General features: G+C 40.8%; 1 protein-coding gene across 2 annotated transcripts in view; it reads right to left on the reverse strand.

Moving 5' to 3' along the window:
• Window positions 1-13,120, reverse strand: part of hhat (hedgehog acyltransferase) — a 130,438-nt gene that overhangs the window by 90,277 nt on the left and 27,041 nt on the right. For both annotated transcript variants that reach the window (XM_078405812.1, XM_078405814.1), the window contains 3 exons: window positions 9,927-10,142; window positions 8,003-8,174; window positions 4,478-4,628 (listed from right to left, as the gene is read on the reverse strand). In XM_078405812.1, the coding sequence (XP_078261938.1) occupies window positions 4,478-4,628; window positions 8,003-8,174; window positions 9,927-10,142 (539 nt within the window). The remainder of the gene's footprint in view (window positions 1-4,477; window positions 4,629-8,002; window positions 8,175-9,926; window positions 10,143-13,120) is intronic.

The raw sequence follows: 13,120 nt of genomic DNA on the forward strand, positions 1-13,120 counted from the left end.
AGGAGGAGAATTTTGTAATCTGCCCAAAATAGGCAACTAAGAATAAATAGGGCCGCAGTGCTCAGGATGTTGGCATGGAATAGGGCACAAACATTCATTCCTTTATGCTTCCATTGAATGTACAGGATTGCTTGAGACTGTGTTGTTGCTATCATTTCACTGGAGGAACCCAGATCTCATAAACATACAGTGGGCCGGGATCACCACTGCCCAATAGGCCATGAGTCTCGTCACATGTAAGGTCTTTATCTTCAAATATCATATTCGACAAAGAAAAGGTTGTGCTGGAACTTTGAAGCAGTGGTGAATTTCATCATCCATGTCCCCTAAGTTGGATCCTGACCACAGATACCATCTGTATGGAGTTTGTACGTTCTCCCTCTGACCGTGTGGGTTTCCTCCGGGTGCTCGAGTCTCCTCCCACATCACGAAAGACTTGCGGGTTTGTGATTGGCTTCTATAAATTTCCTCTAGTGCGCAAAGTGTTGATGTGAAAGTGGGGTAACAAAGAACTAGTGATTGATGATCAGTGTGTATTTGGTGGGCCAAAGGGTCTGTTTCCATGTTTCAATTAATCAATGTCTACTTTCACCAAGAGGTAGCTCCTGGAATTTGGAAAGTGACCAACATTTCATAGGGCCTCACCGTGAACCTAATGGATGGCCGACAGTATTTTGGGGTGGGGGCAGATTTGAAGCGGACTATTATTTTCAACAAAAAAAAAGTGCTGGAGAAATTCAGCAGGCCAGATGACGTTTTGGGTCGGGACTCCTCTTCAGACTGGAGATTCCTGCATCTGTAGTCTTGTGTGTCTCTATTGTCTTGATGATATTCTCATATGCTTCAGTGAATGAGTCAAGAGTGGCTTGGAGTTCAGCCTTCAAATTTGAGGAGGATGCTGCACAGATCTTTCCAATAGATGGAATCAAAGTCTTTAATGAGTCTGGAAAGGACCGTCAATACTATTTTGACCTCCTCCCTTCATTTTTCTTGGAGTCGTTGCAAAGCGAAAATTTCTGAATCCACACTGCAATTTGTCTACATGGTGCATCAAAAGTATTTTGCACCACATTCTACCTGCCACATTCTTACCCACTCAGTCAACTGATCATATTCCTTTGAAGCCTTTTCACAGCCTCCTCCATATTCACTCTCTCATCTTATCAAGTGTCATCAGCAAATTTGCAAATATGACATTTAGTCGCTCAGCGAAAAACTGAAGCATAAGCACTGATCACTGCTATACCCACTAGCCACTGCCTGCCAGTCTGAAAAGGATTTGCTTTGCCCCATTCCGATTTCTTTTTGATAATCAGTTCTCAATCCATGTCAACATTTTACACCAAATTCCATGTGCTCAAACTTTATTGACCATCTTTCTGTGCAAGAACTTATCGAAAGTTTTCTGAAAAGCCCAATACATCACAACCTCGAGTACTCTCGTTCTTCCAGTCACATTCTCAAAGAACTCCAGCAGATTAGTTTGACATGGATCTTTCTTTCATAAAGTGAAGTCCTTTCAGGGCCGGAGACCTGGGTTCGATTCCAACCATGGGTGCCGTCCGTACGGAGTTTGTATGTTCTCCCCGTGACCTGCTTGGGTTTTCTCCGATATCTTCGGTTTCCTCCCGCACTCCAAAGACGTACAGGTATGTAGGTTAATTGGCTTGGTAAATGTAAAAATTGTTCCTAGTGTGTAGGATAATGTTAATATGCGGGGATTGCTGGTCGGCACGGACCCGGTGGGCCGCAAGACCTGTTTCCACGCTGTATCTCCAAACTAAACATAAATCTAGGTTCACTCTGCTCAATCCTCTCACACTTCAAGGCATTTATTTTAATTACAGCCTGATTTACAGAATTCAATGCTTTCCCTACAACTGATATTGGGCTAACAAGTCAGTTGTAATCTTTTGCCCTTCTTTCTTAAATAGTGTGTCACATTTACTATCCTGAAGACGTTATCTGCATATGTGGTACTGAACCGCAAACTATGGAGCACCTATTGAGACGTCCTCTATTGGAGCACAAATGCAAAGCAGAGGACCTCACAGAGAACAATGATATTGCTAAGAGTTGTGTTCAGTTTTGGCTGAAACACAATATCTAGCATGTGTGGACATGATAAGAAGAACTATCCTTCGATTCATAAGAACAAAAACGTAAGGACAAATAAAAGATTTCAAGGCAACAACCCCAATAGCATATGTTCAATTATCTCATCACTGGAGCAAGAGACTGCAGAGATATCTGCATCACTTGTAACATGATAGGTACCAATGATTGCTGACCTGCCCACTGCCTAAGTTGCACTATTACCTCCAATAACCGGGCCCAAAACATCAACATCAAAAGATGAAACAATTCTAAGCCTATGCACTTTATGTAACTATTAAAAAAATTAAACAGTTATGTTGCTGCTTTGGAATGGATTGCTATGGAGGAGAATATTATGAAATGTCTCAATATGGTAATAAATGTATGTAATCTGGAAGAAGGGAAATAGAAATTTGAACGGTACGGTAGCGCAGCGGTAGAGTTGCTGCTTTACAGCGAATGCAGCGCCGGAGACTCAGGTTCAATCCTGACTACGGGTGCTGCACTGTAAGGAGTTTGTACGTTCTCCCCGTGACCGGCGTGGGTTTTCTCCGAGATCTTCGGTTTCCTCCCACACTCCAAAGACGTACAGGTTTGTAGGTTAATTGGCTGGGTAAATGTAAAAATTGTCCCTAGTGGGTGTAGGATAGTGTTAATGTACGGGGATCACTGGGCGGCGCGGACTTGGTGGGCCGAAAAGGCCTGTTTCCGCGCTGTATATATATGATATGATATGATATGATATGAACACATTGTCTAATATTCATCAGCCTAAGAAAACAGCAATTTTTGCATACAGTCAGGGGTCATGTTGTTACTCAAAACCAATCACCTCTTCATCCGTTTATATCAATCCATCATAGAAAATAAGCTCTAATTTACTCCAAATTTACAGGTTTGCAGTGCACAATATGGTTTGGTACACAGTCATTACAACTAGAAGTGATGCAAGCTTATTGTCTGGTCGAACCTCAACTAGCTGCATCATTCTCATGATATCTGGGGATGAACTCTGGGCTTAATGACATTTCTATTTACCATTGCTTTCTCATGCCCAGGAAAAATAATATCAGGCCCATTTCAAATTTTGTAGTGTTTGCTAAATCTGGTGATGCCTGACAAAAAGGCTCTGTACTTGTTTCTGGTTGAACAAACCGAATCGAGTGTATGATTCCTGAGTTCTTAATCTTTGTCACAAGACTGTAGTTGCCAAATCTGAGAGCTGGCTGCCTATCCCCTGTGTATGGCAGTCTAAATCATTAAAGCAATAAACACAAAATAAAGTCAACAAGAAAAGGAAGGAATTTCATGGCACATGCAAGACTACTCCTCCACCCACATATATTGAATATGTTACTAACAGCTCTATTAAACTTCACAACAGCCACATGTTTAAAATATAAAATCTAATCCAAAAGATCTCCAGCCGAAACAGTAACAGATTGAAACAATAACTTAATTGACTTTTCCACACTTGCTGGATATATTTGCAATTTGTTTTTTAAATTTTCTGTTTGTACAAATTGTCAACAATTCTAACTCTTTCAAACCTAACCAAATTAGCCCACAAGAAATTAAAATTGAATAGCAAATTCCTATTGAATTCTGCAACTAAATAATCAATTTTACAGCAAAACATTGTTACTTCTAATTCCTTCATCCAAATCATTAATATATATGGTAAATAGTTGCGGCCCCAACACCAAGCCTTGTGGCATTCCACTCGCCACTGCCTGCCATTCTGAAAAGGACCCGTTTACTCCTACTTTTTGCTTCCTGTCTGCCAACCAATTCTCTATCCATGTCAAGACCCTACCCTACCCCATACCATGTGCTCTAATTTTGCTCAACAATCTCCCATATGGGACTTCATCAAAGGCTTTCTGAAAGTCTAGATACACTACATCCACTGGCTCCCCTTCATCCATTTTACTTGTCACATCCTCAAAAAAATTCCAGAAGATTAGTCAAGCATGATTTCCCTTTCATAAATCCATGCTGACTTGGACTTATCCTTTTACTGCTTTCCAAATGCACCGTTATTACCTCTTTAATAATTGACTCCAGCATCTTCCCCACACCACCACCAATGTCAGGCTAACTGGTCTGTAATTCCCCATTTTCTCTCTCGCTCCTTTCTGGAGGCCATGTCAACGAGAACTTTTAAGAGATAGATAGATTCTCAATTTGCACGGGTGTCAGGGGTTATGGGGAGAAGGCAGGAGAATGGGGTGAGGAGCCAGAGATAGATCAGCCATGATTGAATGGCAGAGTAGACTTGATGGGCTGAATGGCCTAATTCTGCTCCTATAGCATGATCTTATGACCTATAATACTTTATTTTCAACCTTCATTTCAACAAAACAAAACTACAACTTACCTCCACGTTCCTGTAAAACTGTATAAGCTGCTGGTGCACCTTGGCAATCTTGGTGGTTCAACACCATCTAAACACATGATAATTGATGGAATGCCATAGAGCAGCAGATACTTCAGATAGAAGAACAGTGTGTGAGCAAATCCGAGGCCACCTTGCAAAGAAAATGTATAGAAATTATTTGTATTTTCACTGTTCATTTCCCCAAATCCCAATAAGACAATTCAATATTATTTTTCTATAGCATCTCTTATGAGGTAAAATATCTCAGGGCATTTCAGTGGAACATGTCAAACATTATTTGGCAAAAGAGAACATAAGAATGAATGTAATTTGATGTGTGTGCAGAGATTGAGAGAACAGAATTTTGGATAACTTCAGGTTAACCAAGCTAAATCTAGGGATTTGATAATGGAATCTCCTTGTGAAGCGAATTAACTAATCACTTATTTTACATGGATTAGTACTGACCTTTTAAAAATGGAGCAAGCAAAACCTTAAGAGACATAAAAAATAACTTATTTATCAAAAACCAAGTACATTAATTAGGCAAACAGAGGTAGAACAATTACTCAATAATTCCCTGACATAGACCTCAGCAACACCAAAATCTGAGTCATTTTAACTCTGGAGCTTTTCCAGCAAGATGCCAGTCAATTCATAGAGTCAGAGCGTGGGAACAGGCCCTTCGGCCCAACTTGCCCATACCGGCCAACCTGTCCCATCTACACTAGTCCCACCTGCCTGTGCTTGGCCCATAGCCTTCTAAACCTATCCTACAGCCAAAACGGTACACGATAGCACGACAATTTTAGGCCCACCTCACTCACCGTTACCCCTTTGGTGCGAATGGAAGGTTTCATTGAAATCGGTTATATTTTTAAAGTTATTCACATTTTAAAGTTTAAATCTATCTCCTAGGGAGGGAGGGGGATAAGGGGGGGGAGTTGAAGGGGATGGGGAAGGGGGGAGGAGGATGGGGGGAGGGGGAGCGGGGAGGGGGAGGGAGGAGAGGGAGGGCGGGGGGAGGGGGGAGGGGAGGAGGAGGGGGGAGAGGAGGGGGAGGAGAGGGTGCTGCACCTATGCAGGAGAGGTTTGGGCCCAATGGGTCTAGTTGGTCTAGTTGCTTATTAAATGTGCGATAATCCCTGCCTCAACTTCCTCCTCCGGCAGCCCATTTCACATACCTGTCACCCTTTTCATGAAAAGGTTACCTTTCAGATTCCTATAAAATATTTCCCCCTTCGCCTTAAACCTATGCCCTCTGATTTTCAACTCCCCCACTCTGGAGAACATGGATAGGTGACATCAGAACCCTTCCTCAGGCTGATTCAGTCAGCTGATTCAGTTAGTAGTTTTTCTTCATATTTAGTCATAGATTCATACAGCGTGGAAACAGACCCATCATCCCAACTTGCCCATACCGACCAATATGTCCCATCTACACTCGTCCCACCTGCCTGCTTTTGGCCCATATCCCTCTAAACCTGTCCTTTTCATGTATCTGTCCAAATATTTAAATGTTGTAATAGTACCTGTCTCAACTACCTCCTCCCACAGCTCACTCCATACACCCAACACCCTTTGTGTAAAAAAAGTTACCTTGTATTAAAAAGGTTTCTATTAAATCATTCCCCCTCTCACCTTAAATCGATGTCCTCTAGTTCTCAATTCCCCTCCTCTGGGCAAGAGACTTTGTGCATTTATCCAATATTCCTCTCATGGATTTGTACACTTCTATAAGAGCGCCCTCATCCCCTGCCCTCCAAAGAAGTGAGTCATAGCCTGCTCAAGGCCCTTGAGTCCTGGCAACATCCTCGTAAATCTTCTCTGGAGTTTGAAATCTTTCCTATAACATGGTACCCAAAATTGAACACAATACACTAAATGTGGCCTCACCAACGTTTTATATAACTGCAACATGACCCCCCCCCAACTTCTATACTAAATACTCTGACTGATGAAAGCCAAAGTGCTGAAAGACTTTTTAACCACCCTATCTTCCTGTGATGACACTTTCAAGGAAGTAGCAGAGCTTTCACCAAAGTTAATTTTTCCAAAACACCACTCTCAGATTCTGTCCCCGTACTTTCCCATTCCTTAATTCTATTCACTTAATTTTTTCAAGTCTAGTTTCTCCTCTAATCTTTCTGTCCCTCTGTCCTTCACTTTCAGAACCTTCTATATGCAGTATGCTAACACCAGCATGGTTCCCTTAGTATTACTAGCAGCACCAAATGAAAAGATCCAGATCCACAATTCAGGTCCGATGGAATATGGGAACAAAAAAGTAATCATCAGTTAATGTTTCACTCCTTCCATACTATAGAATAACATTTTTAACATTTTTAAACTCAATACTAAGCTGCAAATAAAAAATAATGTGATGCTTCCAAAAACAACAATATATATTCCATCAGGAATACGAATATGAATTAAAACTCGTAGATAGGTTTACTGAATAACTGAATTACGCTCAGACATTCAATCACCTTAATTATTTGTAATCTAATGTTTCAAAAAATCACCATTATTTGCATGACAATATGCAATTCATTCCCTGCTTTCCTTGCTTCCTAGATTTTAATCAAACTCAAAATGATGTGAAATGCTTAATAGAATATGAATTAATGCTGCCCAACTTCAATTTCTAGTGGGTATGGGTGCCAACATAAAATTGTCCCATTGTGATTAACTGACAACTCCATAAACAAGCCAGTGTGAATTTCAAAATAAAATCATTGTTGCGTTGGTGCTCTTCTGAGATTGTGACTGAAGTATGCTACCACATGATTAATGGGAGGTTTAACTAGCATCTGCCCATAAACTGCCTGCCCCAGATAGATATGCTTGCTGCCACATCAGATGTCTTAAAATATTAACATACTTGCTCAAAGAAAATGAACAAATAAATCAATAAGTGTCCAGAATTGCTGTCATCGAACTTTCCCACCTCAGCAACAAGTTGATATTTTCAAGAAGTTTTGCTTTCCTTGCATACCACACCAATAAACATGTCAAAGTTGTAGATCCAACTAATCCCTTCGACACCAGTCACTTTGCTTTTTTTCTGTCAGGTCTATGTAGCTTTTTTTCTGCTTTATGCAATAAAAAAGCATGACAATTACATTAAAAATATCTTCCCTTCAGTTTCTCTACCCCCTCATCCCCCGCCCCACCCCCTTCTCTCCCCCTTCATGTCTCCAGCTTTAACTCGCTCATTCTTGCCCAATTAAGGTGCCATGAAGCATATTGGGACGTTTCACTATAAAGTTGCTAAATAAATGCTGTTGTCAACTTTTGAAATTAACTATTCCTCTGAAGCATTCGGTTGTCAGTGTGTCAATTTGCAATTCAGAATAAAACACTGGCTAAGAATGACCTAGAAGCATTGTATTCAAACAACCAGAGATGTTTGTAATGTGATCATGTGAAAGGGTAGAATCATTGCCCGAGATTACAAATCTTATAAAACGTAATATCTTTGCTAATAAGATTTGCTGCCATTTCCACTAGTATTGCACTAACCTAATAGCCAGTAAGAGGCAGTTTCCAATATTGTTTCTTGATGCTGAATGGCATGAATATACATGAAGTGAAGCATGGACTCAGTGAGCCACCACCAGCAGAAAATGCGCACTGCACCCAGTAACAAACACACAGGATCTGCTTTCCGGACAGATGTCTCTGTTCTTCTTGTCTTTCATTTGAAAAAGAAAAAAGAGATAAAATGATTGATTGCACAAAAAAACATAGAGAAATAAATAATCATGTCAAATGTTTTCCTCTGGACATTAACAATTTTCTCCCACCGGCAACAAAAAAAAGTTTTCATCAATTGTATCAGATGTTTTAAAATTTCTTATACTTACTTTATTCTGGCAACATTCGTTATGAAACTGTGACAACCACAAAAACCATGCTTGCGAACAACATTTTATAAATTCCCAATTGCTTATTATTGTCCATTTCTAGTGCATCTCCTACACTTATTAACCAGTGTTATGTCACTGACTTGATAGCTACTTTTTCAGAAAGCTTACTTTCATAATCATAAACCTTAAAGCCAACAGTTAATTTGATTATCAAGGGTTGCCACAATATTGTAGGAATCCCAAAATCTAATGGGTTTTTATGTACAATAACTAGAGAGAAATATAATAACATTAACCTCCAAGTGCTCCTAGTGCTCCAAGCGCAATGCAGTGGAGCAGCGGTAGAGTTGTTGTCTTACAGCGCCAGAAACCTGGGTTCGATCCTGACTACGAGTGCTGTCTGTATGGAGTTTGTACATTCTCCTGTGAACGTGTGGGTTTTTTCCACGTGCTCTGATTTCCACTCACACTCCAAAGACATTAACTGTAGGTTAATTTGGTTTTGGTAAAAATCATAAAATGTCCCTAGTGTGTAGGATAGAGCTAGTGTATGGGGATCGCTGGTCGGCACGGACTCAATGGGCCGAAGAGTCTTTTTCTGCATTGTATCTCTGAACTAAAGTTAATGATTCACTCAAACAAGTGAAGGCAGGTTAGTAATAGCCAGCCCATCTTGAAATCATCAGAGTTAATCCTCAGTGCCTTCACCATCAAGAAATGAAGTTTTCCGCAATACTTGGATAATCTTCCAACTTCAGACAGAATTATATAAAATTGGCCACAGGCTTATCAGAGTTCAATGAGTATTATTTCATGATGGTATCTTCAACAGACAAGATAACACTGTATTATCAGAAGCAGCTTATTACAGGAGGTCCTGAGCTACACTTCCTTCCATTTTCATCAACATGGCAGAGGCACTGTCAGTATTCTATGCATTTATTTTCATGGCATTTGTTAACATGTTAATAACGGTATTTCTTTTTCACAAGTATCTGTGGGGCATCGCAGGGAAAAAGAAAATGAAAATTTGCTGTGGGATTTCAGAGGTTGCAGGTAATTAAAGAGCCAGGAAGTTTCAAAAGTAAAAATCAAAAGTTAGCCCATTAAAAATTCAAAATGGTAGAAAGTACTGTCCGCCACGGTAATGTTTCCTCCTAAATATGATTTATCTTCTCTCCACTAAAATAAACTGTTTTTCCATAAAGCATTTCAAGTCCAGTAACTACTATTACATGGACAGTATTACAATGAGTATCCCAAATAAACTGTTTATAAAAATTTGTTTGATCAACATTGTACAAGCTAATTACTACAATCTGGCTCATATGGACCATGACCCTTTTGGAATAGTTGAAGAAAGTATTATTTGATTTTCAAAAGCTACATCAGAAAACTTGCAGTTTTGTAAGTTAATTGGCTTCTATGTAGGATAAAACTAGTGTACGGGAGATTGTCGGTAAGCACGAACTTGGTGGGCTGAAGGGCCTGTTTCCACACTATATTTCGAAACTAAACTAAACTATGATTTAAACCAAATCCTCTGCTTCCAAAAAAATGTGAAAAGGTGAACTCACCTGATTATTAAAGTCATCGTAACATATGATGGGTCCATTGTGAAATATAGGATAATAGAAAACGTAAGCCAGCAGCCGGCAGAAGGATATGCAACGTCTCTGAGAACAAACACGATGCCAGCAATACTCCAGACTGAAACTTGTGTAACGAAGGTTACAAAGAGCCAAGCAGAACAAAAGCAGGAAATATTCGTTCTCCGTTTCATACCAACGTTTCTAAATCAAAAAGCAAGCATTAGTTAGCTACCATGAAGAAAAAAAAGAATATCAATAAGTAACAAAAATAAGTCCATCACAATCTGGAAAGTTAATCAGACTTTGAATAGGACTGGGTTACATATTTTTTATAACTAAGTTATAGTGAAATAATTGACAGAAAAACTCAAATTGGTGTCTTATGGATGCCAACACATCCACAAAATCATAACAGTATCTGAACTTAACTGTCAATTACTGTCCTTTGTAACTGGATTCCAAGTCTTACTGTAGTTTCAAAAGTTTACCAATGACTCACAGCATTCCCACAACCATTCCCAACCGTAATCACAACCACTGACCCTAGCCCAGCAAGATTCTCCTCAACATATATCCCCATCATGTATGGGCTGCTTTGCACACCTCTCGAGCTCAGTCACCCAGCAGAAGCTCACAAATCTCTACTCTCCAGTCATAAAAATAATCCTGATGGTTAAACCAGAGCCAGTTAGGATAAAAGTAAAAACAGGTCCACATTTCAGAATTGCCATGGTAGTTTTAGCAATTCTTCTTTAAAGAATTGATTGGTCTTTTGTAGCCTTGTACATGAATATTAAAGTGGTGAAAGGAGTGGTCAGCTTGGGGAAAGGACAGATGAAGAATATTTTTGATTTTCAAGGTATCATATGAATGGCAATGCTATGTGTTTTTGAAGGCAAGGACACACAGGAATGGTAACTAGTATTCAAACATGTGTTGAATAACATTGGATGGCACTATACATGCCTTTGTGCATTGTTGTGCCACCGACCTGCAAGTCAACAAACAGCACCCATGACAATGCAGCGTGATCAGGTTCCTGATAAAGCCGCTACATAGTGCACAAAGTAATTGCTCTGAAAGATAGAATTTGAAAGTCATCGTATCAGATCTTCCAAAATTAGCCAACCATGAACCAACCTCTATAGATGTTAAGAAAGCATTTAGACTGCTCAATCCAAAGAAGAAACAAACCTCATCTGCTTGGATTCCACTGACTCGCACAGCTATCTGGACTACACTTCTTCCCACCCTGTCTCCTGCAAAAAGTCTATCCCCCTACACCCAATTCCTCCGTCTACGCCGCATCTGCGCCCGGGATGATGTGTTTCACACTAGGGCATCAGAGATGTCCTCATTCTTCAGGAAATGGGACTTCCCCTCTTCCATTATAGATGAGGCTCTCACTAGGGTCTCTTCTACATCCAGCAGCTCCGCTCTTGCTCCCTCTCCCTCCACTCGCAACAAGGTCAGAATCCCCCTCGTTCACACCTTCCACCCCACCAGCCAGCGTATCCAACAAATCATCCACCAACATTTCCGTCACCTACAACGGGACCCTACCACTGGCCACATTTTCCCATCCCCTCCCCTTTCTACGTTCTGCAGAGACCGTTCCCTCCGTAACTCCCTGGCCCACTCGTCCCTTCCTACTCAAACCACCCCATCCCCGGGCACTTTCCCCTGCAACCGCAGGAGGTGCAACACCTGTCCCTTTACCTCCCCCCTCAACTCCATCCAAGGATCCAAACAGTCTTTCCAGGTGAGACAGAGGTTCACCTGCACCTCCTCCAACCTCATCTATTGCATCCGCTGCTCTAGATGTCAACTTATTTACATCGGCGAAACCAAACACAGGCTCGGCAAAAGCTTCGCTGAACACCTTCGCTCAGTCCGCCTTAACCAACCTGATCTCCCGGTGGCTGAGCACTTCAACTCCCCCTCCCACTCCCAGTCTGACCTTTCTGCTATGGGCCTCCTCCAGTGCCATAGTGAGGCCCACCGGAAATTGGAGGAACAGCGCCTCATATTTCGCCTGGGCACCTTGCAGCCCAGTGATATGACCATTGACTTCTCCAACTTTAGATAGTTCCTCTGTCCCTCTCTTCCCCTCCCCCTTCCCAGATCTCCCACTGTCTTCCTGTCTCCACCTATATCCTTCCTTTGTCCCCACCCCCCTGACATCAGTCTGAAGAAGGGTCTCGACCTGAATCGTCATCCATTCCTTCTCTCCTGAGATGCTGCCTGACCTGCTGAGTTACTACAGCATTTTGTGAATAAATACCTTCATCTGCTTGGATGTTCAATATTATACAGAAGTGTGAACTCAAACACTTCCAAAAAAATTACTCATTTGTAATGTAAGAAAACTTTTCATAATTGCAATGTCTTTCCAATTATTACAGCTTTATAACCATGCTTTGATTAGTTTTTGCAAAATTCCTCCAATATTTAACTGAAATGCTTTATTTTCAAGAGAAGTCCAGCAGTCTGTGCTCCTTAAATCACACAGTGGTGAAATCTAGCACCACCTGGTGGTCTCAACAAGAATGAAACAAAACTTAGTAATTGCTCCATTTAAATCTCAAGCATTGATTCAAGTTGGAATTTGAACTTTCAACATTCAACATTCACCCATGAGGACAACTTGAGAAAAATGTCTCTGTGACTCAATTAGTCCCATTTTCCATGGGTCTGTCAACAGCTGAAAGCCTCAGCAGTAGCGGGAGGTGTAGCTGTGTGTGTTCAATTCACTACTTTTTCAAGGAAAATGATCCAAAGAGTTGGTGATAACAATACAATTGTCACCTGCAGGCATGCAGCTACTTGTACATTTTAAAAGCCTGCACAAGCCTCTGAAAAGCATGCCATCTTGACCACAGGAAATGTTTGCTTGTTTGTATTTTCAGTTCATCTTGCTATATTTAATCTTAAGCACTGGCTATTTTTGCTGTATTAGCATTCTTGTTACTCTCTGGTACCATAACATTCCTTTGTTCTTAGTTGTTGCAATACATGGGCATCCTTTTCTGGGTTACAGCCATGTTTTATGCTTTGGATGTGAAAGACAAATAGTCATAAAATAATTGAGATATTATATCATCATCATTTTCTGTAGAAAGTAGCTATCACCCAAACAAAAGATAGAGAGCTTCACCAGCTGGCAGGCGTCTCTCAAT

This window comes from Rhinoraja longicauda, chromosome 9 (genome assembly GCF_053455715.1).
Source record: "Rhinoraja longicauda isolate Sanriku21f chromosome 9, sRhiLon1.1, whole genome shotgun sequence".
Taxonomy (NCBI): domain Eukaryota; kingdom Metazoa; phylum Chordata; class Chondrichthyes; order Rajiformes; family Arhynchobatidae; genus Rhinoraja; species Rhinoraja longicauda.